This window comes from Eimeria maxima, genomic scaffold (genome assembly GCF_000499605.1).
Source record: "Eimeria maxima Weybridge genomic scaffold, Emw_scaff21, whole genome shotgun sequence".
NCBI lineage: Eukaryota > Apicomplexa > Conoidasida > Eucoccidiorida > Eimeriidae > Eimeria > Eimeria maxima.
The window spans coordinates 45014-71241 of record NW_013564978.1 but is presented as its reverse complement, the minus strand read 5'-3'; the positions used below and the strand labels follow the sequence as shown (position 1 = coordinate 71241).

Here is a 26228-nt window from a genome sequence, read left to right as displayed (position 1 = left end):
GATTTCCTCGACTGCCAGCACTCCTCCCTCGCCTGAAGCAAGACTAGCACTTTACGGGGGTCATTCACTTCCATAGTATGAACGTGCCAACGATACATTTCCTGAGGAGACAAGCTTTGTATCTATGCGCTTGCCGGCAGGAGGACTTTAAGAGAGGCTTACCTCGAGCCAATGTTCTGTTCTTCGCGTCCGGTATCCTGTGTGGAATAATGCAGCTCTCACTCAAGATACTTTATTTCCTCACACCATATGGGTAACATGCGAAGCATCTGTAGTGCGCATGCGTTAGCGCTTTTCAATAACATGCCAACTGCTACCGCTGAATCACTTTAAATTTCGTGTGCAACGCGAGAGCCAATCAAGCAGAGTCGTCGTTTTATGGCTTCTCACCATAAGGTCCATAGGACTACCACACTTCGCGCAAGTGCAAAAGCTGCGCTGCAGCAGGCGACAGTCTGCATCTGAAGCAGCCAATGGTGAGAAAATGCGCTGGAGTTGCTCGTCTAGCAACGCTATATGCATACGCAGCAACCGAAAAACTTCCCCCACTGTGCCCACGTGCTTCTGGATAACATCCTCCTGTTGCCACAACGAGATGCCGCATGTGCAACCACAAATACAAGCAATTACTACACAGGATTCGTTAGTTATGCACACATTGCACGCCAACTATAGCACCGGAACTGAGTCCAGTCTCACCTTCCTCTCCACCCCTCGTGCAATTAGCGTCATATCTCGTTCCATGCTGGCTCGTAAGTCAGGCTAAAGAAAGAAATACCGCAGTCAACGCATGAATGTGTACGTGAACTTGGATGTGGAGGGAGTCGTTCCTTAGGCTGCTCTGTTCTTGCATATGCAGCATTGGCTACAGAGGTAGAAAATGTCTCACCCTCGATAGATCTGCATTGCAGATACGACCAACAAGTTTATATCCCTGAAGTGAAATGCACACTGGCCTAGAAAAGCCACTGTTTGTATAAACCCGCAATATGAGACTCTGCCTCCCTCTCACGAGTACCGTAATCCATCAATGTGTAAAGTCGTTGTCACCGCAGCAGCACCTCGACAGTCGACTACACATTGTCCGTACCTCGACCAAGGCGACACCGAGGTCGGTAGGCTTAAAATGCTGAGAGTCCGTTTTAATAGCATAGTTCCGTTCCTGGAGCATTGCACTCAGCATATGGAATGAGGACTTTGTGCCTGCACCTCTACGGTTCATAACCCAGAGCAGCTTCAAGCTTCATACGCTCAATGTACCTGAATGGTCCGTATATGCTCGTGCATTGTCGCGTCCGTACCAATCCCGTGCTGCAGAGCAACGTTTCACAACTGCATGCAAAAGCCTTTCCACAAATGCCACTCATAAAGAACGTATAGTACAAATACAAAAGGTCAAACTGCGTGGGATGCTAACTTTGTCCATCTTGTCGATAAGTTCAGCTTCGGTAAGGAGAGTAGGAGGCTGCGTGCTTCCTGCCTGGATTGTCACATCCTGTGGGGTAAACCGTTCATGCAATAAGAATCGTGGCAACCGGCGTGATGCCCTGTAACACGAAGCCACCCAGTCCACGATGCCAAAAACTAAACGGCAAGCGGAACAGCAGTACCCTAGAGGCTGTGTGGGTTGTTGTTTACGGCTCTGTGCTTGCTCTCAAGCACAGACAGCCTGACAAGGAATCTACTACTACGAGAGCTGGAGGGACTGGCTTCTAGTAAAGTTAGCTTTTGGTGAATTGGGTACTCCAAATTACCACGAGTCGTAGGGGTATACCTCCAGGTAGTTCTTCTCCAGCACGACGAGTCCCGTTGCTGAAAACGTCTCCCCTACATGACCACGAACGCACCAGACGCACCACCAATTGGCCAAAGTCCAGACTGTTCCAAGCAATTTTCACTTGCCATATCACGGGAATAGAGGGATCTGGCAGGGGTAAATAGTGTGGCAAGTAAGGTAGTTTGCAGCTAACCAGCAATATCCAATTCTATTTTAGTCTCGAAGCCAATGGCATCAGAGCTGCACGATCCACAAACAGGGCAACCGGTAAACATCAGCCCGCACTATAAGACAGCCTTAGCGTTGCACAGCAAAAACCCAAATTGCACAACTTTTTATCTCAGCTCACATATGAGTACTACTACATTAGGTACATTGTATTCAGGATGCATCAATAAACATCTAGAAGCTGCTATAGAATTTTTGGTAGGGTTAAAATTAATTAATTTTCGTAATAAGCGTTTTTCCATATTAAAAGGATTAAGACCTTTAGAGAACAACATAATAGCTCATCTCAATTACACTTCAACGCGAAAGAAGGCAAGGCGGAACGCAGTGTAGTTCAGAATGAGCCTAGAAATTAGCAATACCTGCAACAAGCAAGGAAGTGCCTGGTGATTGCCTCGTAAAGCTGAGCGGAAAAACACATATATGCAGTTCATATTGGTGATCTCCTTCCAGCTGCTTCTCCAAAACTGCTTGTCATGAAGTTGCCACCTTCTGACCTTCCACTCATCATCATTTTCGCATTCTTCTCTGCGCACATACAACAGACACCAACAATCTTCATGAAACCAAATAGGCAGCCGTAACATCGGCTGTCGCACGCCAGTCCTGGTAGGGAATAACTCCTTGTGAAACTCTAAAAGTGTGTCATGCATGCTTACCTGCTCAGTGCCTTTACTGGGTGTATCGGTGGATGAGACTGCGCAGCAACACAGCATCAGCACTCCCTATGGACCAGCAACATGCATTAATATTTGAACACCAGTTTCCACCTGTCCAATGAATGTACAATAGTAGTCATCTGCACTTCATATGTTGCAAGTCTCCAGTAAGCAATGGTGTGCACAGTGGAGCGCTAATGGGATGCCCGACTGTATAAAGGAGGCTACGATGCCACCGAAAGTCTACGTAAAACTCACAGCATCGTCATTTGGTCCATCGCGAGGCCATTCAAAACCACCTGGCACACAAAAATCAGTGCTATCAAAATGGCATGGCTTTTATCATAAGAAGCAACGCAAGCATTTCTGAGGCGAATCTGTCAAGGCCACCCAAAAAGACAGACAAATTTACGCACCCGCGAGCAAACCAGCAGCAAATTGCCCCCACAGCGGACTGTCCCGCTGCTGCTCAATCAGCCCCAACAAATCATGCGAGCGCGTAAAACGTTCCGTCTCCGTTCGCGGGTAGCTGAGCACAAGCCGATGCATGCGAGCCTTGATATGCGTATCAGTGCCCCGAAAAGCGGTACCTTGGCTACACTAACTATAACTCCATGTCCACAGGGCATTACCTGATATAGCCGCGATTGTATAGGGCCTCCGCTATCTGCATGCACCTGTATACGGAACAAAAATTGAAAGACAGTATGATGACCGTCGCAGCAGCCAAGCCTTCACCACCCATTTTTCTGTTGATGATTCAGGGCCAATGATTCTTTGCACCGTACTTGTGCGAGTCAATCCGGAGCTTGCGGGAACAGAGTTTAGTCATTTCAACTGTGTCTGAGACAAACAATCCCTCCGGAAAATAGTAGCCCTCATATCGAGGTGCCCATGCAAATCGCTACGAAGGAACAGTTTGCAGCTCCTAACGCGGTGCTGTGAACAAACCACCAAGGTAAGCTCCAGCGTATTTGTTGCAATGTGTGGGCACCAAATAGTCAGCAATCAACTCAGTGAGCTTCGCGCTTAGCAACGGCCCACTTAGAGGCACAGGTCTTTGTCTAGTAACTTCGCGGCTGTCGACAGCAGTGATGAGCGCTTCGGGGTTTTCACAGCACAGCTCAAGGAAAGCGATTACGACGGCTCTGCGGAAGGCAAAATGGCATGAATTCTGTGGATCTACTGAGGCAAAGAAGCAGAAAAGTCTACAAAGTTGTTCTGGTGGAATTTTACATGCGTGCACGTTCTCATCTAAGTACATGGTTCCTCAATGACAACTAGCACCCTTTTGTGGACTTTACCGGTCAAAAAGGCGTTGTCGCCCCCACTGGAAGTCAACAAGGAGACGGTGACCTGGTCTTTCTTCGTCTTCCCTGTAGATGGAATCAACGTAGCAATCATACACCACGTACGTTGAGAAATCCTGCTGGGAAGCCTCGAGGGGAAACCTTGTTAATTTCACGCTGAGCGACAATGCGTCGGACCAACCTCTCAACAGTGACTCGGAGGGTCCAGAACCGTTCAGCCACAAATTTTTCCACTTCCAAGAATCTGCAGGCCGCAATGAAATCGCTTCGACTACAATTACCGCCCAGCTAATTATCAGATCGCTGTTGTAACAAATTCAGCGTCAACAATGAGGTGGCGCCGAGGGTCGACACGATGCAAAACTACATACCGTTCAACAACAAACCCCAAGGTAGGGAACTGGCAGGGACCATAACTGCATGGGAAAGAAAACCGCAAGGAGCTCAATTTGATTATAGAAAACACGAACGTCTTCAGGAACGGCCTAAGCACGAGAGCTGTGCGATGCCAGCTATGCTCCATGGCAAGTAAAACATGAACAGTGCACCTACCTTATTAGTCCCTTCTGGAGTGACAGCTTATTTTGGTACCGTTTCGTAAGAAACCGCGTGAAGGCAGCGCCTGCACAGCGCTCCAACCCAGCAACAAACAGTGTTCATGAAGCGGAACCAAGTGTAGAAGAGAATAGCTTAAAAACTGCCCAAAACTTGTTCTTACCAATGCGTAAGTCCACTTCGGACCGGGCGTCCGCCGCCTGCACAGGAAGCAAGTGAAACAAGAAGGCAACAGATGCAGACTGGATCCGTGTGACACCAATGCGCCAGTGCCATGTCTCTCCTTCACGCAAACCGAGTGAAATATTTATATGTCAAAAAGTAGCTTCCGCCATAAACGCTCTGCATGACAGAAACACCGCCCCCTAGATAACCTGTATTGAATCTAAACACTAACTGGAGGACGAACAGTAGGCTGTCCAGTACCTGTGCAAGCGCTTCATTTGGTTGCTGCAGATGCTGGCATGCCCTTTCTACGTCTTGCCCTGAACAGAACTCATATTCAGTGAGGGCGACTTTGGAGCACAACGCAAACCAACGAGGCGCTGCAGTCAGTGTAACGGCAGAAAGGGAAAAAAAGCCCTCCTACTTGTTACGGCAGAGAAAATTGCACGGAACGACTGAATATGCCGATTTGCTTCTCTGCATACTTGCAACACCTGCGAGGCACACGGCGCATTTCACTGCTGCACACAACAACCACTATTACACACGAGCAATGTAGCAACATGATGCACGATTAATGGTACTTGCAAGGAACACCGTCCCTATCATTCTGCATACACGCGTTTATCGCCTCCAGTGCCTTACCTCAAAAGCAATGTTTTCTCCCTCACGGTCGCAGTCCAACCACAACACTAGCCACTGGCACCTGCACCACAAACCCTAGATATGTTCGGTTGAAGCATTATTCCTCGCAATAAATCCCTATGATGAGGGTTCAGAGCGGATTGCCACCCACAGAAAGGAGGCAAGCAACGTACGCTGTTGTTGCTGTGCTTACTTTTTTGCATAGGTTTTGAGGTTTTCTACAATATCTTTCGCTGAATCGCTGACGCGTTTCAGCACAGGGGCTGCGGTAAGGCATTAGAACACACAATGAAATTCCAAACGGCGAACAGCAACAAAATACGGACGAAATCTAAGTTAAAGGGTGCGGAGGATATGAGAACAACGCGGCACTGATCAAGAGCCTTGAACGGTGAAAATATGTCAAACTTTCACCGTCCAAGAGGGAGACGACATGAATCTGTGTTATGCGCAGAACGGATGCATTCCGCCCGTTCGCACCATATACAGCAGAGCCACCGTGGATATGACTAAAACGAATACGTATTCACCGGTAAACAGCGCTTCAGGAAAAACGGCGTTCCACGATGAGAAGGGTGCAGGAAAATCGAGAGACATCAGATGCCTGTACAGTAACACACAGCCTCTGGCAGTGAGCTCGGTTGGGCGACTCCAAATGTGCGCCAGGAACTCCTTTTTCATCCAACAAAAAGAAGGACCGACAGAAGAGGATTGTTATTTAAGCTTAGTACGCGCTTTAATGAATGATAGTAAATACTTGCCCTCGCACAGAGGTAAAGATCATCTCGCATTCTTGGCCTTGAAGTGCATAAGGAAAGGAGCTGACCGCGTTAAAGGTGCTTGAGCTCTGTAACTGATGGGGAAGGGAAAAAATTTCAGCAAAAATGAGGACAATGGAATACAAGACGGTGACCCGCCAGATATGAAGCCCTCGGCGCATTAAGCGCCACGAAGACTCGTTGCACTAGTGGCCAAGTAGGTTTGAGCATTTGCTGAGGCTTACCCTACGCACACTATTGCCTCCGAGTAAGCGTGTAATTTCCTTTGCCACCGACGGCTTTTCCGCCACATTTAATACCTTCAAGGTGGGGGGAGGCATCGCGGCCGACGAGGATCGATGCTGCCTGGTGGCATCACAACTATGCCAATTACTAGTGTAGCGTGGGTAGGGCTGAAACTTCTCGAATTATTTCCGTTCGGAAACTTCTAGACACAACCAAATATGCGCACGCGGCAAAGCGTGTTTACGCATGAAGAATCACCACACCGCTCGGCGACCCAACCCCGCAGCAACAAAGCCTGTACCGCGCTCTAAGAAAATCCACTCTTGCTCTCAGCGCAAAGAGAATGAATAACAACAGTGCAAGCTGAACATAATTTGGCATGTATTCGCCTAGGTACTGAAAGGGCTTAGCCATAAACTCTGTTGGGGCTTATCGGGTCGTTGTAGACTGTGCGGCGCGTGGAACAGCATGAATAATGTCCGCAGCAGTGCATTAGCATCCAGACGAGACGCAATGATAAAAGGGATCTAAGGATAAGAATGGTATCAAAAACCAGGCCACTAGTATTTCCCTGCCATATTGGTAGTGTACAAAGTCCCGACTAGCCTAGCTCCCCGATACCGACTCTAGAGTACCACATACTCAGTGTGTCAATTTTGACACTGCCGTCTTCCCAAGAGGAACACCCATTAAAATAAATGCGCTCCAATTTAGAGACTCGGGAACTATCGAGATATGTGGAAATTAACGTCTTGCTCATGCATGTTGTTACGTTGGAGCCAGGCCTGTCTTGCCCCGGTGACTTCCATCGATGATTTGTATTGCGTAGATAGTAAAACCAGTATATACCATTGCTGATTTCGGCAATTTCTATCTTTTCTCAGTTCCATACATGCCTGGGTCCATAGCTTTTCCAAATGTCCAACCCTTACAGCAGTGTTATCGCCAGTAGTTTAACCCCACTGCCGGTTTCCCCCGCAACACTTAGCACCAATATTCGCTGTGAAGCTCACGAGACCCAGTCTGCTGCCTCGACCCTTTTCAAAGAGTACTACTAGGCGGCTACGGGGATGCAACATGACCTGTCTCAAGCTGGCAGGTGCCATCCTACTTCCAAACAGGCTGTCTACCGAGGGTCAAGAAAAGGTTCACCAATTCTCCTCAGTGCTAGTTATGCATCAAATTTGGGTTTCGCATGCTTGCACCAAGCAGTCCTGAAAGCGACAGCCCGGACGGCTGAGCTGCGGAATAGAACGCGGAGCAAAAGTGCCAGTATTCTTGGTTGCAACTGCTGTTGCAAGGCAGCCCCACATACCAACACGACCAACGTTTCTTCTGTGCATGAAGTGTCACCGCGGATAAGTGTTGAGCAATTGCACTTTCAAGTACGCTGCCCATTTCAGTCCAAGGTAACCACGAAGGGCATGCAAGTGCTCCTTGGGATATTGGGACAGGTTTGTTGCACTAGGACGGTCCTCCTCCGCAGATCAGACGCTGTCGTAACAGGTGGTAGAAATGGACGACTAGGAAACACAAGACTAGGCTGGGGATTCTACGGCGTGGTGTACTTCACAGATTATCCGCGAAGATGCTTTGCCTGAAAAGGGTACAAAACCGTGCATACACTACAATCTTCCGTCGAAGTGAAATCGATATCTTGCTTCCACACGGCAGATAGCACAGAAGCACCAACAAATTATGGGCGTAGAAAGCTCACCCAACTGAAAAGTAGATCGAAGTGCCATGAAACGGGATCTCTAGTTCGAAACAGGGCATTGTTATCAAGCAGTGGAAAGTCCAGTATAGAGAGCGCACGCGGCACCATTGACCTCCATACGCCAGAAAACACGATGAGTATGCACCGCTCAACATTCGCATCCTCCACGGTGGGACGAGTGGAATGAGTCTTCCAAGAAGGCCACGAAGGCTCCAACGAGACCACAGGCGCTGCTGGAAACGACAGGCACGTAAACGCAGACCATCATGAAGATGTTACGAAAACCACCGCTTGAGGAGATTCGAATCGATGAACACCCGAGGAACGGGGGGAGTTTGTACGACCAAAGTGTGCCTGACTTGCTGTACACGCTACACCTCTTTTTCTACACAAAGTCCCTAACCGTTCCACTGACAAATAATTAACTCCTCCATACATGTTCGAGTCCGTATTATTCGGGGAAACCCTAGAATAATCGAACTCCCTGACTCCTCCCCGAACAGAGTCTGAGCCAAGGCAACTGCGTCAGCCTCATGGTCAGCCCTAGGCCTCGTGTAGGCGGAAGAGCACTCCTGAGTCGTTTGACCACTTTTCCCTCTAGGGAGTTCCAATATAAGTGTGTTTATATTTCTAATTGTTCCCTTTCGTGAAACTAGACCTTTTAGGCTACCACATGCGCTCGAGTTTAGTGCGCGTGCATACAAATAAGGTGTAAATGTGGTGGGGCTTGTAACAGAAAGGTATTTGCGGTGGGAGCTTTCTCCTATTAGCATCCTTCGTTCATAATTTTTCGAAGTGATTCAATAAATGCATGCTCTTCAGGACACGGAAGGTACACATAGTTTTTACGCTAACAAAGTAGTGGTAGAGCAGCAGCTCCAGCAATCATGCATGCGAGCCGGGCCGCAGCAGCTAGCCGCATGGAGATAGCCTTCCCAATCTGCTGCAAAGTTCAGTAACAGACGTATGGATTATGGATTTGTCTTCATTGAAAGGTGTCTAATTATAAGTGTACTACTTCCGCCTACAGCGCCTAGACCAGTGGGTATTGAGGGGCGGTCCGGGTGTCCGCCCGATCTTTTTCTCTTGCATTCAACCTTATATCTAGCTTTGGATTCAAAGGTATTCAAATACATACCCACGGATGCTGTGTCCGAATGTTCCCCCTTCTTCCTCCGTTGGCGCCCAAGCCCCACCAGTACAGGTAAGCGTGCTGCTCGATGTTTGAGCATATTGCGCATATTGCGGGTTATTTACTCCTTTTGCCATGTACTATGTCCAAGAGTTGCTGCATGGTAGTTGGCTCGCCTCAATGGAGGATTGTGATGCAGACGGGATTCTCGCGTGTCATGCGCTGGAGAGCAGGTTCCCATAGTATATAGCAAAAGGCCGTGTACAGAGGATCTCTGCATTCTAGGGGTTTCTTCCTAGAAATGCTAAATGGGGGCCGGACAGTCTTTGCACCAATTGCGGAGTCGCGAAGCCCCCGCTGCTGGGCTATCCCGAATCAGAGGGACGCAAGCAGACGCAAGGACATCGCACAGCCAGACAACCATTCTCAGTGATGTCGCCCAGCAACCACAGAACATCGTCCGGGTATGTGGTATCAGATCTTCCAGAACCTGTCTTCCTTTCCGCCATGGAGAATCACAATAGAGGGGTTTCCCAGGTGTACATATTCGTTTCCGATCCGTCAAGGTTGCAGTATTTCAGACCGTTCCTTCACAATTCTGGGGACGCATCTACTTGAATATGTTTCCATGCCTTGGCCAGTTGGGCGCATGTATTGGATGCAGCAAGATATTCCGTCTAAGTACACCTTTAAAGAATCGCGAAATTCTTATGGTCATGCTTAAATACTGTTTGTTCCGTCGCTGAGAATGAATTTATGGCTGCACCTTTTATGCGTTGTGCTCAGTATACAAGCCGCCTGATGCGCGATTTCATTGGGAATGCGTACTCTTTTGATTTTTGTGTTCTGCGGCGAGAAGATGCGGGCAAAGTCTGCAGAGTGACTTGTAAGCGCAGCGGACGCAAGGCGGAAGCTCTAGTAGTGCGGAAACACCTCGAAGACCCTCTGCAATTGGAAACATTGAAGAAGGAGATAGAGGTTTGGCTTTCGTTGGACCATCCGTATATTGCAAGGCACGTCAAAACAGCAGAACGCGTGCGATAAAGGGTATCTGCTCCGAGCTGGCGCTGTGCGCTCCCCACGCATGACCAAGCAGTGCCCTACCCTGAGCATCGTAGAAGCATCACGTTTGTAATTCTGATGCCCTTCTACAATTTTGAAGGCGTTTTCTTCCAGTAGGAGAGTTCACTCTTCTGTGTGGGGGGCGTGCAGATTGCTCGAGGTGTTTGAGGACGATAGAGCAGTTTACTTGGTGTCCGAGTACTGTCCAGGTCAGATTTCTTCTCCGGCTTTAGGGGTCTGTGGGCTCACGTTTCATGCCATTTTATTGGGGAATATTTATACTGGGTAGATTTGTATGCTTTTCTAAGAAACGCCGCAAACCCTCTGAATTCTACTTCTGTTACTCTTGCTATGCTGCGAGCAATGGCATGGCATCCACGTCAACGGCGCGTCTTTTACTGCAGGCGGCTCATTGTATGATTTTCTGGCATCATTGCAGAAGTGCCCAGAGGAGGTGGCAAGGACTTGGACCCTACAAGTAAGGACCCGTTCCCGCCGAAAAGCTCATAGTGACGTTGCATCGATCGAAGGGAATTCTGAACTGCCAATAGGACTGTTTTATGCGGATAATAACCATAGGAAGGTAGTATGGTGTCACAGAGCGTGGTAGGGTGGGTCTGTACACTCCAGACAGACGAAGGACTCTGTATTTTGTTCGCTGCAGATGGTAAGAGCTGTCGGGTTCCTTCAAGGCTGTGGGGTAGTTCATCGTAACCTAAGACTCGAGAGCTGGCAGCTGACAAAGCAAGGCTGCTTCCCTCCTCTGAAGCTTTATGGCTTGAGCCATTCCACTCGGTGGCACAAGAGGGAAGGTCGTCTCAATGCTGCTTGTGGCTTACTTGAATACACGAGCCCAGGTTCGCAACTCTATCAACCTTAGGCTAATATTCTGTGGTTGGAGTCCCTATGGGTAGTATGATTAGACAAGGGTTGTTGAGAGCGAGAATAGAGGTCTAGTCGATTTTTTTCTGTGTGGTCACGATGCTTCGGTGTCCTGTCAAATGAATCGGCATGCAGTAAGCATGAGGCAAGCAGTCTAGGGTGAATGCAGTCTTATGCGTATTTCTGCTAAATGCAGCGCAATGCGCCACAGCTTAGATATGTGCTTGCGTGGTAGACGTGTTTGTGTGTGATCTCTACTGCAGATGTTCTCCTTGGGCGTTACACCGACGCCTGCGACATGTGGTCTTTAGGGGTTATTGGTAAGTCTTTGGCTACCGAGTATGGATCGCTGTCATTCAGGATCATTACCATGCTGCGGCGTTCCACCGGCGCTTCGTGTGTCTTACTTGTTTAGCCTTTTCTGGGGGGAGGATGGTCATTCATATATTGCCCTCGAGACTGTTGGAACAGCTCTTCCCCCAGACATGCCATACAGTGTAGCTTCAGAAGCAAGCCTCTGAGCAGCTTGCTATCGAATATCTGTAGTGCAGCTGGCTCATAGTTTTGTGCCCCTGCGTAACTGTTATCCTTGCAGTGTACCAGCTACTGTGCGGGCGCCCTCCATTTGTGGGTACGCAACAGGAAAAGATTCGTCAGATCCTCGCCGGGGATGTTAACATGCTCCACCTAGAGTGAGCTTAAAACGCGGGTTTAGTAGATGTGTCAGAAACAAATCTTGGGCTTGGTTCCATTACAAACCTAACGGGGACACACATGGCGTTTCTCTGTTTTCTTCAGGAAGGCAGGCGTGTCTGAAGAGGCCAAGTCCTTTGTCGCGCAGCTGCTTACAATCAGTCCGCAGTAAGGAACCAATCGTTCACAGCGTCACTTGTGTAGATGGTGCCCAGATACAACTTTATGTTGGTCCTGGTGCGTCTACTTGTCTTTGCAGTAATCGTCTTACCCCACAACAAGCACTGGAGCACGTAAGCTCATTGATGGTGTCCTTTTCAGTGCATTGGTTCTCAGCGTAGACGATGCACGGACTTTCAGTGAATAGAGATCCTCTTGACAAAATCAAAATGCGCGTTCCATATTTCATATGATGGTGCCTAACGAGGGGACGGAGCTTGCGGGTCTCAGATGCCTTGCCATTTGCACTCAGCCCTGGCTTTTTGGACAGATGCTCGCGCACCAGCCATTTCCTCCGTCCTGCACAATGGGGTGCGTGGGCACACCATAAATCTTCGTGTTTTGGCTCGCCCATTGTTAAGGAGAGATAGGGAACCAGCACCTGACACCGTATTGTGAAGGTTAGGAATCTCAGCTTCTCACAGACATCTTTGTGGAATATGGATTTGAATAGTTGTCATTGCTGGTTGCGGTGATCTTGATTTTGCGTCTTCTGCAGACTTCGCTGGTTTGCAAATAGTACCACACTACGACGCGCGGCGGTCCTCATGTGTGCATACTGCCTTAACTCTGACCAGTGCGAACGTAAGGTGGAGGAGGATCCAATGACTACCGAGCCAATGACTACCTGCTGCCCTCCATATGAGAATCACAATCCCTTGTAAAGGCGAATTGGCCACGTCACGTTTTGGTCCAACCGTTTTATAGCTGGACGAGGCGTTATTCAGCAGAAGGAGAGCACGTTCTGTGCAAAATTCATTTCCGTGAATTGCGCCATTATCTGTTTGTATGCGAGATAGCTTTGATTGGTCTGGAACTGGTTTTTATAATCCGCCGTTTAAGGTGCCCTTGCCTGATTTTATATGGGGGATCCCTAGAATTTATTCTGCTTTTCCGCTGTGAATTCAGGGGTTGGCTCCTTGTTCGCTGATGCATCGCATTCCAGTGTTGGACGCCTGACGGTGGAAGACCTTAAAAGGACACTGCAGAGGGAACAGCCGGAGCCCCTTACCAACGAAGAGGTAAAGCGGTTCCCCCATTTATAGATCTCGCGTTTTCCGTTGGTCTCCGTGTGGCTCTACAAGGAAGCCGCTGGCTTTCTCTGTTTATCCGCTGTAGCGTGGGGCGCAGACAAACAGCTGCACACAGCAGAGCCCCCGTTTACAGAGAGCAACGGCTCCAGTTCGATTGTTGAAGTGCCGAGTGTTGCCAGTCTGGAGTCAACTATGGCATGATGAATCCGCATGAGCAAAGAGCCTGTCCTTATGTGCTCTTGCTCTTTTGGTAAACTAGCCGGCTCTCGTGTCTGACTACTGGCCTACGACCCGCGCGCTAACCGTAGGGTCGAAGCAATGATTGCCCCTCCGCCTTCATATGCACGGCACCCATATATTGTGTGCCTTACGACGATATTGATCACAGGTGGAAGATGTCTTTGATGCACTTGACATCAACAAAGATGGAGAAATAATATTTACTGGTACGTGGCCATGTAGATGCAACACGGGCGGATATAGAAAGAGATAAGATTAGGAACTTGGGAGATCGGAATAGACGTGTAAAGGTGCATAAATGATCTCCCGAAGTGCCCGGATGGTGTGCGAAAGCTTAGATACCCTTCCTCTCTCGGTGCTGTTGCCGACGCATGTGATTGCGCTGGAGCCCCTCGAGCTTAGAGGCTCATATATTATTCTCTAATAGGCAATGAAGTGACGCTTGGCTGGGTTGTGGTGTGCTGGAATATGTCTTGACAACGTAGTGTTTGCTGCTGCAATGGTCGGCACCGTAGTGGAGGCAGAGGATTCATTATTACAGAAGGCATTTAGTAAACTGGACGTCGATTGCGACGGTGAGGCATGGTAGTGGCTGAAGAAGGCACTGAGATATTTTGCGCCGAACTCCTCGTCTGCGTGATTGTCACCTTATTTCTTGGTTGTAATCCAGAAACACCTGTGGAGTACGTAGGCGAAGACCGCTTGTTTTTTGTGCACAGGACGACTTTCTCTCGATGACCTCCGGTGGGCATTCGGTGGCACACTGTTTGGGCAGAGTCTGTCTGCAGCTCTGCAACACGAAGAAAATGAAGATGGGCCTTTGGGTAGGAAGACAGACGGATAGAACGGAAGAATGTCTGGGCAGGGCTCATGCGGCTGCAGCTTGAGTGCATTGACCTCACTGTGTTGCTCATTGTATATTCGAACTAGGTGGATCACCAAAGTGTAACGTCGGTATGGGCGGGTGGTGCACGCAGATTATGACCATTTCTGCACAATGGTTCGAGACAAAGGAAAACCAATAAGTCGTCGGGTATATAAGGCACGGTGAGCTAGTGCCCAACTTCGTCAGTGCTGAGCCCTGCACAGCACAGTTTGGCGAGCTTTGGAGGCATGCCCGAACTATTCCAGTCGAGCAGCGCCAAATGGAGAGACCAGAATGCATACGCATGAAGGTTGGCTCCCTCGTTGAAGGGAGAATTTCACCTCAACTTCTGCAGTCGGAGTGGGATCATCCGTTGTCTGTTGCAGTTTTTAAACTGTTCATTTTACTGCAGCCTTGCCGTCGAAAGGTCTCCTAGTGAGGAACACTCCGATGGCCGCCCTGTGAACCATCAGTGTACATTCATGTACACGAATAGTCCAGAACGGCCACATACGGCAGCTGAACCGGATGGCACAGGCGTGCAAAGAGAGAAGAATGAGCATCAGCCCGACTCAGCGGAGACTTAGGCAGCGCGGCGGCACCAAAGAGCAGGTACGGGTCGTGAGACATCATTAGCTGCTGCTGGTACTGCTCCATTGACCTGTTTTTCCTTTATGTCGAAGCTGAAGTCTTCCATAGCTTCGCTGAATTGAGTGTCCCCGCAGACTAGGATGTTGCCAGAGCTCTTTATTATTAAGGGATGGTCGGCGCTGTTTGCTCCTGCCGAAACGTACTTCCCTTTATCATCATGAACATGAATTTGATTTCACAATCCCGCTCAGGACTACATCACTAGTTGGAGGAGAGACAGGGATATTTCCCGCTCATTCCTCTAAATTCTCTGGAAAGAGAGTTTGACAGCGAGTGGTCAGTAGCCCTCGTTGGTGGGCCCTCAGGCGAACCCCGTCAGCGGCATGGGGGCAAACACCTGCATCACGTGCGGGTCAGCACATGCAAACGCAACTGTTGTAGAGCACATGCAAGCTTTGACCAACCCAAAGGAGAAGGCCCAGACGAAAGTACAGTTATAATACTTTTTCAAGTAGCCCGTTACTTATAGTTATGGAAGTTAGTATATACCTCTTACACGAATAGGCTTGCTTTCGTCTAGGCCGGGGATGAATTTCTTGTTGGGGCGAGTGGGGTGCTGGGCTTACCGGCACACGCTGTGCAGATATTTGTAGGGCATACTGAAGAGGTCAGGGGGACGGTTTGAACGTCTTTAGTATGAGGTTCCCATGGCATGTACAAATTCCTCGCATTTAAGTTCATGATAATAAATAGTTGGGAATATAGCGCTCGGTCCTTCAATCGGCTTTCCACCATTTTGAACGATGGCTCACTGCACTTGGCCTGCAGCGGTCAGGTCACTCATCACGCAAGCGCCGTTGGCGGTCATATATGCCACACACACTGTGATTGATTTCAAATTTACCATCCAATCGCAGAATATAGAGGCACTTGCTCCTTCATAGCCCTGTTAATAGTGACCGCAGGCTTGTCAAGTTGCTGCAGACAGCCGCCGGCAACCAAACCACACTCGAGAGGCAGCAGCCACCTGAGGTATGGAGGTTCCAGCGAGCCGTTTCAGTAGTGCCTTCCCCTCCCTCCCACATTATTATTTGATTGCATAGATTCATTCGTCAAAGTCAAACCCAAATTTTATCTCGCTACATTGCTCGGTTGGTATTTGCTTGAGACTATTTGTTGAAGGTCATCAGGACTCCAGAGAAGGCAGCATGGAACAGCAATAATACGCACCACATTACTAGCCACCTACGTGGAAGTCATTTCCCGCACTTTCCAAGGGCCAAAGGGTATATTTAGACTCTACGTGTTCACCGAACAGGGAGTTGAAGGGCCACCTCCTAGCGCCACGTGCTCTATTTTCTTGCGCACGAGTCGAGCTCCAGCTATCGTTGGAGACAAGCATTGTTTGTCGCTGCCACCCCGTCTTGGTCGCCTGGAGATTAGATTCATAAAACCAAGGTAGGCTCTTTTCAGATTTTACTCCACATTGTCACACTTCGGTTGCACAGCTTGTGGCTTGTCCGTAGGAAATTCTAGTGGCATGCAACTTATTTAAAATACAAAGGATAGCACACTTTAAAGTTACATACTGACAGGGTCTCAATTTTCTTCCCTGCCGAGGTCCCCTCGTGGTTCCGTGAAGCGATTTACGTTGTCTTGTTATGTTTTCCACTAAAGTCTGTGTCTCTGCTGCGCCAGCTGGTAGGAAGACCGTGGCGAAGGCAACGCAGCTTGAACCCGGGACTGCCCTCCTTCGTGAATAGGTAGGTAGTGCTGTTTTTCATATCGAAATCTACAATAGGTGATACCTATTGTGGATTTCGTGGGCAATCAAGGACGCAAAAACACTCTTTGCCTTTCTCTGTAATTCTATCTATGAAATCCTTACCAGCATTTTTTTTTTGCAGGGCATGTGCTTCATCCAGGATTTTTCAGTTTTCATGCACAATACTATGCTACTTCATAGGTTGACGACACAACTGATCAGCTCATTCATGGTGGGAGCCACTACAGACCGGATGCCCTGATTAGCCGACGGGAACAAGCATGGATAATCTCCCCGACTCCGGCGTGCAGCGCCCTGTTGGTGGCGTCAGCCGAGCAGCTCTACTAAGATGTGCAGCTGCACGGAATGAGTGCATAAAGGCCGAGCTTTTAGAGCGGCTTCGAGTTTGCGCAGCCCTAGATAGAAGATTCTTCAAGGCCTGGTTTGACGAGCTGGACATGGAACGCTGCTGCAACTTCAGCAGTGTCGTAGGAGTAAGCAGCGACATGTATATCGACACAGAGTGGAACATGGGCATTTACGCCCACGGCAATACACCTCAGGAGTCTAAAGCTGCGTTTCACAGGATTGCCTTCGAACTGCAAGATCTTGAAGACAGAGAAAAAAGACTTACCGATTACGCACAAACTCTGAATCGTCAATACGGAGGCCTAATGGCTAAACTAACGGAGCCAGCATACAACGGCACTGGTCGTACTAGCAGGATTCCTGTCCCACCCAACACCTGTATGCAAACAGAGAGGGCAATAGATGGGCTTTCTCGCATTGCAACTGTCATATCTGCAAAGGAAGAAGAGCAAAAAAGCCAATTGTATCACTTGCGCCACTGGAATGTCAATATAAGTGGGGTAAATATTCCGAGGCTTCCTGGTCTCCTGTATAAGCGTGCAAACGAAGATTCGTGACGTCTCCCAACACTAGATCTTGGCTGTGTGGATTTCTTTTTGTGAACGCTGAACGTGGCTGCAATACGGCGTTGCACACTCGGTGAATCGTTTTTTTAAAATACACAAGCTTTATAAATGCTGTCTAACATTTGCAGAGAAAGTAAGAGTTCAGGATGCGTAGAATAGAATGCACCAGATGAGCATGCAGATAAACGAAGCAACGTAGTTAGTTATTGACGACCAACTAACGTATACCAGACAAGTAGAATGCCGCACATATACACATTACACTGAGCAAACGCATGACATAGAAGGGCCAGCACTTTGCCCTATAGTATGCTGTTCGTTTGCTCAGCTGTTTCTATGTAGTGCCGGCATTCGCGGCTAAAATTTGCTGCCGAGCAGTACTCCAACTTTTTGAGCATTCACACTGTAATCCGCTGTTTTAAGTATTAGTAACATCATGATCTAGATAGGCAAGTGATTAGCATGATTCAGTGACAGGAGATTGGGCAAAGGCGCAATCCTAGAGACACAAAATGAGCCATATATCTGCCGCGTCTGTCAACTGACCACGAAGCAGTGAAAAGGGGTTAGCGTGGGCACTGACGAGTTAGTCTCAGCAAACCGTCAGCCGTTCAACCGCTACTCCTTCACGAAGGAGAGCAGGAAGCCTTGGAAGATACACCCCATCTGTCTCGAAGTTGTGATGGTGAATTTCCTTCAGCTGGATTGCTTGCTCCTCTTCTTTTGCAGAGATCACCATCTCGATGCAGCATAGACTGCTCAAGCCCTGCGCAGCTGGTATGTGTAAGGTAGACGAAGCAGGGTAGGGCGAAACAACATCGCTGGATACTAACTGTGAAAGCTCGGCTTCTAAAGACCTGTACTGGCGATTAAGCGATTCTTCGCGGTCAATGGCGGTTCTTTCTCGTTCGTCAAAATTATGCAAATAGGTAAGCATATTACGTAGTGTATCTTCCGGAGAGTCCTGGCATGTGTTGCAAGCAGCATCCGTCGCACCACCCGAGATGTTGTCGAGATTCCCTTCACTGACCGTTCCCAGTCCACTGAGTCCCTTGCTAGAGCGTTCTGTGTAGAGAGCGTGGAAACACGCGAGAAACAATTGCCTGTCTAGATCTGCGCATATTCGAAGGCGCTCTAAAAGCTGTGACCTCCTCGAGCCCGACAGAACACTGGCGAGGCTTGACTGAAGTTTGCTTTGGTTTGCATTCGAGTCTTGCACTGCAGAATCAGGAAAACGATCCATTGGACAACTCTGTGCTTGTTCAAATTTATACTTTAGCAACCTTATAACGCCCACGGGTTGACTTTGGGTGGCGGCGGGATGAATAGCTCCAAGCTGTTCTTGCACCTGAGCAGCCAGCCTCACGCGGGTCGACAAATGTTGAGCTGACCACGGCCACATGCACAAACAAAAACGCCCTACACAAATAAATATATACACGTTTCAGGAATATGCTTAAGAAAGAAAGGTTTTTGCAGGACTGCGATCCAAGTTTCTGGCTTCGCATACTCCGACAACCAAATATCCTCGAGCAACCGCAAGACACATGATAAACGCTGATGCTGTCCTCTAGGCCGTATTGGACTGCAAAGAAGAGGCATGTACAGAAGGAAGGAAAGCATCAGTTAGGCATGCCTTTTTACAACTTGACGGCGGCAAGTAGCCTCACAGCACCCCATTGTTGCCGCAAGAAATGAGGAAAGCCGGCTTACGTTTTGATGCAACCCGGACGAGGGAAATGGCGTTTGTCCCTCCCTTTTAAGGAACAAATGCTACAAATGTTAGTAGAAGTATTTGTTCTCCTAGTGATACTGCTTATTGCTGACGGAAAATGCCATAAAAGACAATGTTGTGGGCGCCGCGGCGGCATTGAATGTCGATCAAACAAGAGGGAGGGAGCTCTGTGGGACCCAATGAGTTCACTGTAATATATATAGTTAAATAGTACAGTAGAGAAACAAATGTGTATTTGATTTTCGTGATAATCTTCAGCATAATGGAACGATGTTTGAGCCGAGGTTGATAGCGCGCCAGACAGGCCTTGGTGGTTTCTTCGTGGGCTCCGCTGGGCAATCGATTGGGTTTTGGTTGACAGCGGCACTTCTCTATTCGGTTGCCAGGCCGGTTCCATTTTGTCTTTTGCCATTTGAAGTAGATTATTAACTGGTGAATAAATTTGGATAATATGTCTTCTTGCGCGTTTAGTTTAATGGTACTGGGTCTTTACCCCATGGTGGCGGGAAGGCCACCTGTTCAAGTGACCTAAAGAGATTTTTACCTTACTGTTACGCCCGGAAGGGATTGAAAAAATTCACTGAAGCAAAAAACATAAGGTTTCTCTGGCTAATCGCTCCCTACTGCACACTGCAGAGAGTACATTCCCACGGATATGAGGTGCTGGGCATCCGGTTGCTGCTGCTTGTATTGCTCCCAAGCAGCTTACATTGAATCAGTTAGTGCCTCTACTAAGAACGGCACTCCATATATTTACTCTTTATGAAGCGTTTTGCCTACAGTAAAGGGCGCTAACACTTCCTCCAACCATTGTAAACCCCTCAACTTTCGTACGCCGTTGCGCAGCCGCCGCCATGTGACCTGGGGGTCGCTTGCGCATACGGGCACATCCCCGCAGCCAGGAACGCACCTGTGGACAGCTAAGAAACACCGGTTTAAAAGAACTTTCGCTGCACGGAATGACCAGTTGACTTATGTGGTCTAATCGTATCATCTTCCCCAAGCATTATGCGGTGGCAAAAGAAGAATGCCAACTAAAGCAGGGACACAGAGGCAGGACTCGTGAAAGGCGATTTGCAGTTTCGCACATTCAGGCGACCTCAGCCTCGGCGTCCTGTGCCTCCTTGTGTGTGCGCAGTGTTTACCCTGTACATCGCTTTCAGCTGAGCAACAGCATCTGCACGGACAGGCAATGCCAACAGCAGGCATCAGATTCGTACAGCTTTCTACAAGTGGCAGCGAAGTATTCCTACCCCTCCGCTGTTTGAACACGAGTGTGTGTGCACAGCATGTATGACAAGCTACCGTCCATTACTGCAGCAGGAAACCTAACCGCACATTCCTCTGAAGTGTCAACAACAGCCTGGAGTGCAGGAGACGCTAAGATAGTCTCTATTCAACTCCACACGGTCCTCTAGACAAGGGACAACGGCAAGAGCACTTATGCCAAAGAGCAACACCTGAGCTGCCTTCAGTCATGTGGCAGGGAGCTTCCGGGTGGTCAGTGCACATGTCTTAGCGGGCAGACAGCAGCCTCATTACCACGCAGCGTGGCTAGAGCTACTCTTCCAATGTCACCAACCCGCAGTTCGCGCTCGTCTACGCTAACCCTTTGCCGCTTTAACTTGCTGTCCCGATGACGCCAAGAGAGTGCTTCGTCGTTGGCTTCTGCTTCATTTCCGTTGAACAGGCAACGCCCACGGCTTTCTTTCTTCGCACGGCCGCCAGATAACTGCTGCTGCTGCGGCTGCTGTTCATGCAGTGGCGGGCCAACAGCATCCACGTCCAGAAGTGCGGCACGGAGGTCGACAAACTCACGCCTGAAGCCTTCTATCTTCTCCCGCCGCCTTGCTGCTGAAGACTTCTCAGTCTCACCAGATGCTGCTTCACATTCTGCCTGCTGCAGTCTCAAGGCTGCGGATGCAAGACAAGCCACCAGCATGTCCCTGCGCCTCTTTCGCTGAAAGTTGCCCCTGCGTAGACCAACGGCTTGCTCTCCAGTATCCCATTCAGCCATCGCAACTTCTGCATGGGCTGCTGCTGCATGCAACAGCACCTCCCCGGCAGTAGCCAGGCTTCCCGTTGGCGCTGTCCTGCGCCCTGCAGATGGCGCTCCACGCTCTCCTGGTGCAAGACTGCAGGCGGCTTTGACCCCACCTGTATCCACCGTTTCTGTAAACACCAGCTTGGCGATGCTTGGTAGGGAGTCTTGCTGATGCAGCTGTAGCTGTGGCTCCCTTTCCAATGAAGGGCCGCCTGACGGTGGCTCTGTCAATACTGCTACTGCACCTTGTTGCTGCCGTATTAACAACGAGCCAAGGTGGCAGCAGCACATTGCCTTTATGTAAGACAATTCAGCCACGACCTCCGGAGACCTGCATTGAGCCAAGTGATGTTGATGCATCAGCTGCTGTAGCAATGGCAGCAACTGTATGGTCCTGTAGACACGGCGCAGCAGCAACTCTACCATCGCGACACGGAGCTGGAGGTACATGTACAGGACAGGTTTCTGCAACAGCAAAGCAGCTGCAGCTTCCCGCTGCAGGTGCTGTAACAGTTCCAATCCAGCAGGACTGATGTTTCTGCTGCTCGCCCCCATCGCCGCAACTGCATCCAGCTGTATGTCCAACTGCAAAAGCAACGTGAACTCCCTGTGGGGCGTCCGCTGAAAGCAGGCACAGCTTGGCGAGTCTGCTCCGGTTGCTGCAACAGCAAGCGCCAACGGCTGTTGCAAGGGTCCCTCGGTACAGCAACAGCAGCGAAGCAGTTGCTGCATGTGGAGCAACGGCAACTGCTGACCGGCAGAGGCAGCCAGTAACATGGAATGTTGCAGCAGCAACGCCCTTGCAGCTGCCGGTGTCGTGGCAGCACCAGAAAGCACATGTGTAAGCCCCCAAGACGCAGAGGACAAGACACATCCTCGGCTTTCACTCGCCGCAGCAGCGGCGGCAGCCAGAGTCAGGACTAGCTCTCCATCTGCTGCAGCTTTGTGCAGCCGCAAAAGCTGCCTATATAGCTTGTCTGTTGCTGCTTCGGCACCTCGAGCCGCTTTATCAACGAGCTGCATTGGAGGCCCCCGCTTCCTCCAGCGGTAAGCTGCTGCTGCCGCTGCTGCTGCAGCGTGCGCTGCAGCGAGAAAGGGACAGAAGCTGCGCCAGTTGCTCTCAGGAGCATACAGAGACTGCGCAGAACGCAGCGTCCCAACAGGTAGCACGCGTGGGCAGCTGTGGGCTACCTGGAGCAGCAGAAGAAGAGCTGCAGCAGTTGTGTCGGCATTTGTCGCTGTATGTGTTGCATCCCCGAGCGTGGCCGGATCGGTGAGTAGCGTCATAAGAGCGCTCCTGCTGCAGCTGCTGCAGTAGGAGCAGCTTCTGCCACAGGTCGATATCCTACTGTCTGTTCTCCAGCTAGCTCGCCGGTCGCCATGGGAAGAGATCTGCCAGCCAAACAGGCTCACTGTGCGGCGCAGCAACTGCAGCAGCAGCAGCCTCAGTTGCACTTCTGCTGCTGCAGGAGGCTGCTGCTGCATTCCCCAACAGCTTCCGACCATCACATAGCACCGCAGCAGCAACACCTTGTTTCGAAGCTCAGCACAGAGCTGATGCTGTTGCTGCCGGCCCCCGCAGGTGTATTTTAGAGGGTCACCAGGTATATTGTTGATGCTGTCGCTTCTGCTGCTTCTGCTTCTTAAGGAGTTGAAGGAAGAGCACAGAGCACCCATAAGGCGGGCGCACACATCTCCAATTTCAAAAAAGCATGAGACAGCCTCTTCTGCAGCAGCTGCAGCCGCTGCTTCTGGTGTTGCTGCAGTCGCCCTCGACAGACGGCGCTGCAGAAGCTTCTGCTGGACAGCAGAGACGTCTGCATGCGGCACTTCAAGGCGAAAGGTCCTTCCATCTGTTTGTTCGGCTCCTGCTGCTGCAGAGGAAGCACCCTCCGCTGCTGCAGAGTTGACCCCAAAAACCAACGGTGTGGTGTGAAGGCGGCGTCGTTGGTGCTGCTGTTGCTGAAACAAGGCCCCTGCTGCCCTGTAGCTGTCCATACAGTCCAAAGGCCACTGATTACTCGTTAGACGGAAAGGCTCCCCCACTCCTGAGCCCGCTAGCAGCAAACCAGCAGCTGCTGCCGCAGCAGCAGAATCAGCTGCCTGAGCCGCTGCAGCGGCAACAGCTGCCGGCTGGTTTCGGCATGTTTCCACAGGAGGCCGTGAAGGCCAACTGCTACGAAAGTTGCTGATGTTGCTACTGCTGGTGCGGCGTGCTGCATTGTCGGCGGGGGCGCAGTTGTCTGGGACGGCTGTCCCACTTTCCGGTGGTGATGCTGCTGCTGACGATGGCTGAGCCCCTGCAGAGATATTAGACGTGTCCCCATGGCGCTGATACTGCTGTTGGTGCTGGTGGGGAGCATTTAAGCAGTGCTGAGGACGCCCCCCAGTGTCCTCCATCTGTCTGACGGATTCTGGCATTCCCTGCTGAGAGGGAGTTTCCTGCTCTTGCTGCTGCAGCATTGGCTGCGTTGCCCATTCCTGTTGCCGCTGCTGTTCCCGTTGCTGCCGTCGTTCCTGTTGCTGCTGTCTCTCCTGTTGCTGCTGCAACGGCTGTGCAGTAGCGAAGAAGTGCACGCGGCGTATAGCTGACCTCAGTGCGTGCAGCAAATGGGTGGGGTCAGCAGCTAGCTGGCCTACGAGCTGAGGCTGGCTGTGTAGTAGCAGAGCTAGGTGCAAAGAGATTGTCCCCACAGCATTCAGAGACAGCAGCGCAGGCCAGCTGGAGCTGCCCGAGAGCAGCGGAAACCTTCCTCCAGAGGCTCCCGCTGATACGCTCGCTGCTGTCGCTTCTGTTAGGGCTACCGCTGGAGGCACCCACCCACCCGCAGCAGCAACTGCCGCAGCAGCTCTTTGGCTCGTCGTAGCTGACACAGCAGAATAAAACCCTGAAGCACCTGCTGTTGGGTTTGCTACTGCTGTATTTGTTGCAGCTGCTGCCTCTTCCGGGGCAAGTGTGTACTGCAGCAGCTGCGCTGCATGCCTCAAGGCGATCAACAGCAGCTGCAGTGCAGCAACGTAGTTGTGCTTGCCCAGCTGCAGGAGTGCTGCGGCCAATGCATGCGAGCTTGCAGCACCGCTGCTGCCGCTCCCTTGAACCATATTCCTAAAAACAAAATATGCAGCACAGCCCTACTTATTCAACAAACCATTATAGCCCACACCCAACGTCCCCCATGTGGGGATATCAAAGAATGCCTGCTCATGCCTCTGCTCCTCTTGCAGTTCCCGCGGCCTATCTATATCCTATGACAGCTGCAGTTGTTGTAGAGGTTGCTGCTTCCTTACCCTGCAGCAACGGCAGCCTCGTCCAAGCGGCCTAGGTGCAGCAACACGTTGAATACATTCATGTTGATTTGCTGCAGCAGCGAAAGCGCCTTCTGCTTCTCGAGTACCGCGACTCCGCTGCAGCTGCCGCTGTCGTTGTCGTTGCCTCTGCCGGGTAACAGCTGCAGGCTGTGGGTCGCTACAGGCAGCAGACCTGCTGCAGCAGCAGACGCGACGCCCTGCAGCCCGAGGGAGAGCCAAGCAGGCACTGTGGCCCGCGTTGCTGCCTTCATCAGTTCTGACGAGCCGCACGGCCCGGCAGTAGACGCAGCGGCAGCTGCCGCTGCTGCTGCTGTTAGCTCCACTTCGGTCGCAAGCGCAAGGGCCTCCTCGCCAGCCCCATGCTGCAGCAGAAGCCGCTGTTGCATCAACGCGGAAGGGCAGCATTGCAGAGATGCTCTTTTGTCCACGTTGTGCTGCGGCTGGCGTAGCTGCTGCAACTGTTGCTGTTGCTGCAGGTGCTGCTGCTTGTGCAGTTGCTGGAGCAGCTCGAGGCCTTCGTGCAGCGGAAGGCAGTGCGAGAGCCAACCCGAAAGGGTATTTGCCGCCCCCCGCTGAAGCAGCAGCAGCAAACATACAACGCAGTAATGGCAGGGGCGCATGAAACCATGAATGGTGTAGGCAGTCAGCAGCAGTCTGCAGCACCTAAGGAAATCTTACCTGAGCCACCGCCTCGCTGCACGCCTCTGCCAATGCATGCATGTCCGTGGGGCCCACATCCAGGTAGCAACAGCTGCAGCAGCCTCCTTCCATATCCTGCCGCAGCTCTTGCCGCTGCCTCCCGTAGGTGCTGCTGCGAGATACGTCATGACCAAGACACCCGGGTCCTGTTTCTGCACCTCCTGAACGACAGCCCATGAGCTCCTGCTGCTGCTGCTGCTTACTACATTCTTGCTGCTGTTGCTGCATTGCCACTGTCGCTGGAGCAGCAGCTGTTGCCGCTTCAGCTGCGCCTTGTTCCCCAACAAGGCGCCTCGTTGCAGCAGTTGTTGCATGCACGCACACCCCCTGCAGGCCTGCTGCTGTGTCTGCACCTTGTGCTGCTGCTGCAACTCAGCAAGCCAGTTTGTACCGTCGCCCGCAAGATCTGCTTCTGACGCCACGACATTGGGGCGCTGCTGTTCTCCTGCTGCTGCTACTCCTGCTGTGCCTGCCGGCGCTGCCGCGGCGGTGCTGGAAAGCCCAATTAAACCCTAAAACATAGCTCTCACTGCCCATTCCGACTCTCCTTCTGCGGATGCTTCCTCCGTTGGTATTAATGCTGCCGGTGCTCCAGCTACCGCAGAATATGTTGCCGTGACCACAGCGGCAGCTGGCCACCAACCTGTTGCTGCTGCAGCTGCTTTTCTGTTGGATCTCCGACACCTGCAGTCAAAAGGCTTGTTGCTTCCGTTTTCAGTATATCTGGGAGACCCTTATGGGCGTCCTGCCCTCGTGGTTATGACGCTGCCGCTGCCGTAGCAGAAGCACTTACAAACAGCAATAGAAGCAGCAGTAGTGCTTCAACGGCAGACCTCAATAGCAGCACACTCGACAGAGTAGCAGGTGCAGCACATCTACTGGATAAGAAGCTCTTGCTGCAGTGGTGGTTGCTGTTGTTTCTGCCGCTACTGAAAGCCTGGCTGTCTGCTGCAGTTACTGCAG

The 26228-nt window shown here is 50.7% G+C and overlaps 4 protein-coding genes across 4 annotated transcripts; 2 read left to right on the top strand and 2 right to left on the bottom strand.

Annotated features, from left to right (window-relative positions):
• Nucleotides 1-669: 669 nt before the first annotated feature.
• On the bottom strand, nucleotides 670-6130 carry EMWEY_00004080 (DNA topoisomerase III alpha, putative; the record flags this gene model as incomplete). Its single annotated transcript, XM_013480596.1, has 15 exons — nucleotides 670-762; nucleotides 1091-1162; nucleotides 1418-1547; nucleotides 1755-1827; nucleotides 1971-2017; nucleotides 2300-2533; nucleotides 2923-3041; nucleotides 3659-3812; nucleotides 3969-4040; nucleotides 4527-4596; nucleotides 4693-4729; nucleotides 4956-5114; nucleotides 5340-5400; nucleotides 5533-5602; nucleotides 6109-6130. 15 exons carry the CDS (start codon nucleotides 6128-6130, stop codon nucleotides 670-672), a joined length of 1413 nt encoding a protein of 470 aa, XP_013336050.1.
• Nucleotides 6131-9500: 3370 nt separating this feature from the next.
• Nucleotides 9501-14774, top strand: EMWEY_00004070 (CAM kinase, CDPK family, putative; the record flags this gene model as incomplete). Its single annotated transcript, XM_013480595.1, has 15 exons — nucleotides 9501-9656; nucleotides 9979-10205; nucleotides 10405-10463; nucleotides 10659-10732; nucleotides 10919-11111; nucleotides 11400-11456; nucleotides 11732-11828; nucleotides 11935-11997; nucleotides 12548-12633; nucleotides 12958-13070; nucleotides 13471-13528; nucleotides 13808-13897; nucleotides 14042-14146; nucleotides 14300-14369; nucleotides 14600-14774. 15 exons carry the CDS (start codon nucleotides 9501-9503, stop codon nucleotides 14772-14774), a joined length of 1623 nt encoding a protein of 540 aa, XP_013336049.1.
• Nucleotides 14775-16824: 2050 nt separating this feature from the next.
• Nucleotides 16825-17469, top strand: EMWEY_00004060 (hypothetical protein, conserved; the record flags this gene model as incomplete). Its single annotated transcript, XM_013480594.1, has 1 exon — nucleotides 16825-17469. The coding sequence occupies one exon, from the start codon at nucleotides 16825-16827 to the stop codon at nucleotides 17467-17469; it is 645 nt and encodes a 214-aa protein (XP_013336048.1).
• A 3245-nt stretch (nucleotides 17470-20714) lies between these two features.
• On the bottom strand, nucleotides 20715-25442 carry EMWEY_00004050 (hypothetical protein, conserved; the record flags this gene model as incomplete). The annotated part of the gene is made up of 3 exons (XM_013480593.1): nucleotides 20715-24363; nucleotides 24546-25138; nucleotides 25245-25442. The coding sequence occupies 3 exons, from the start codon at nucleotides 25440-25442 to the stop codon at nucleotides 20715-20717; spliced, it is 4440 nt and encodes a 1479-aa protein (XP_013336047.1).
• Nucleotides 25443-26228: the final 786 nt, after the last annotated feature.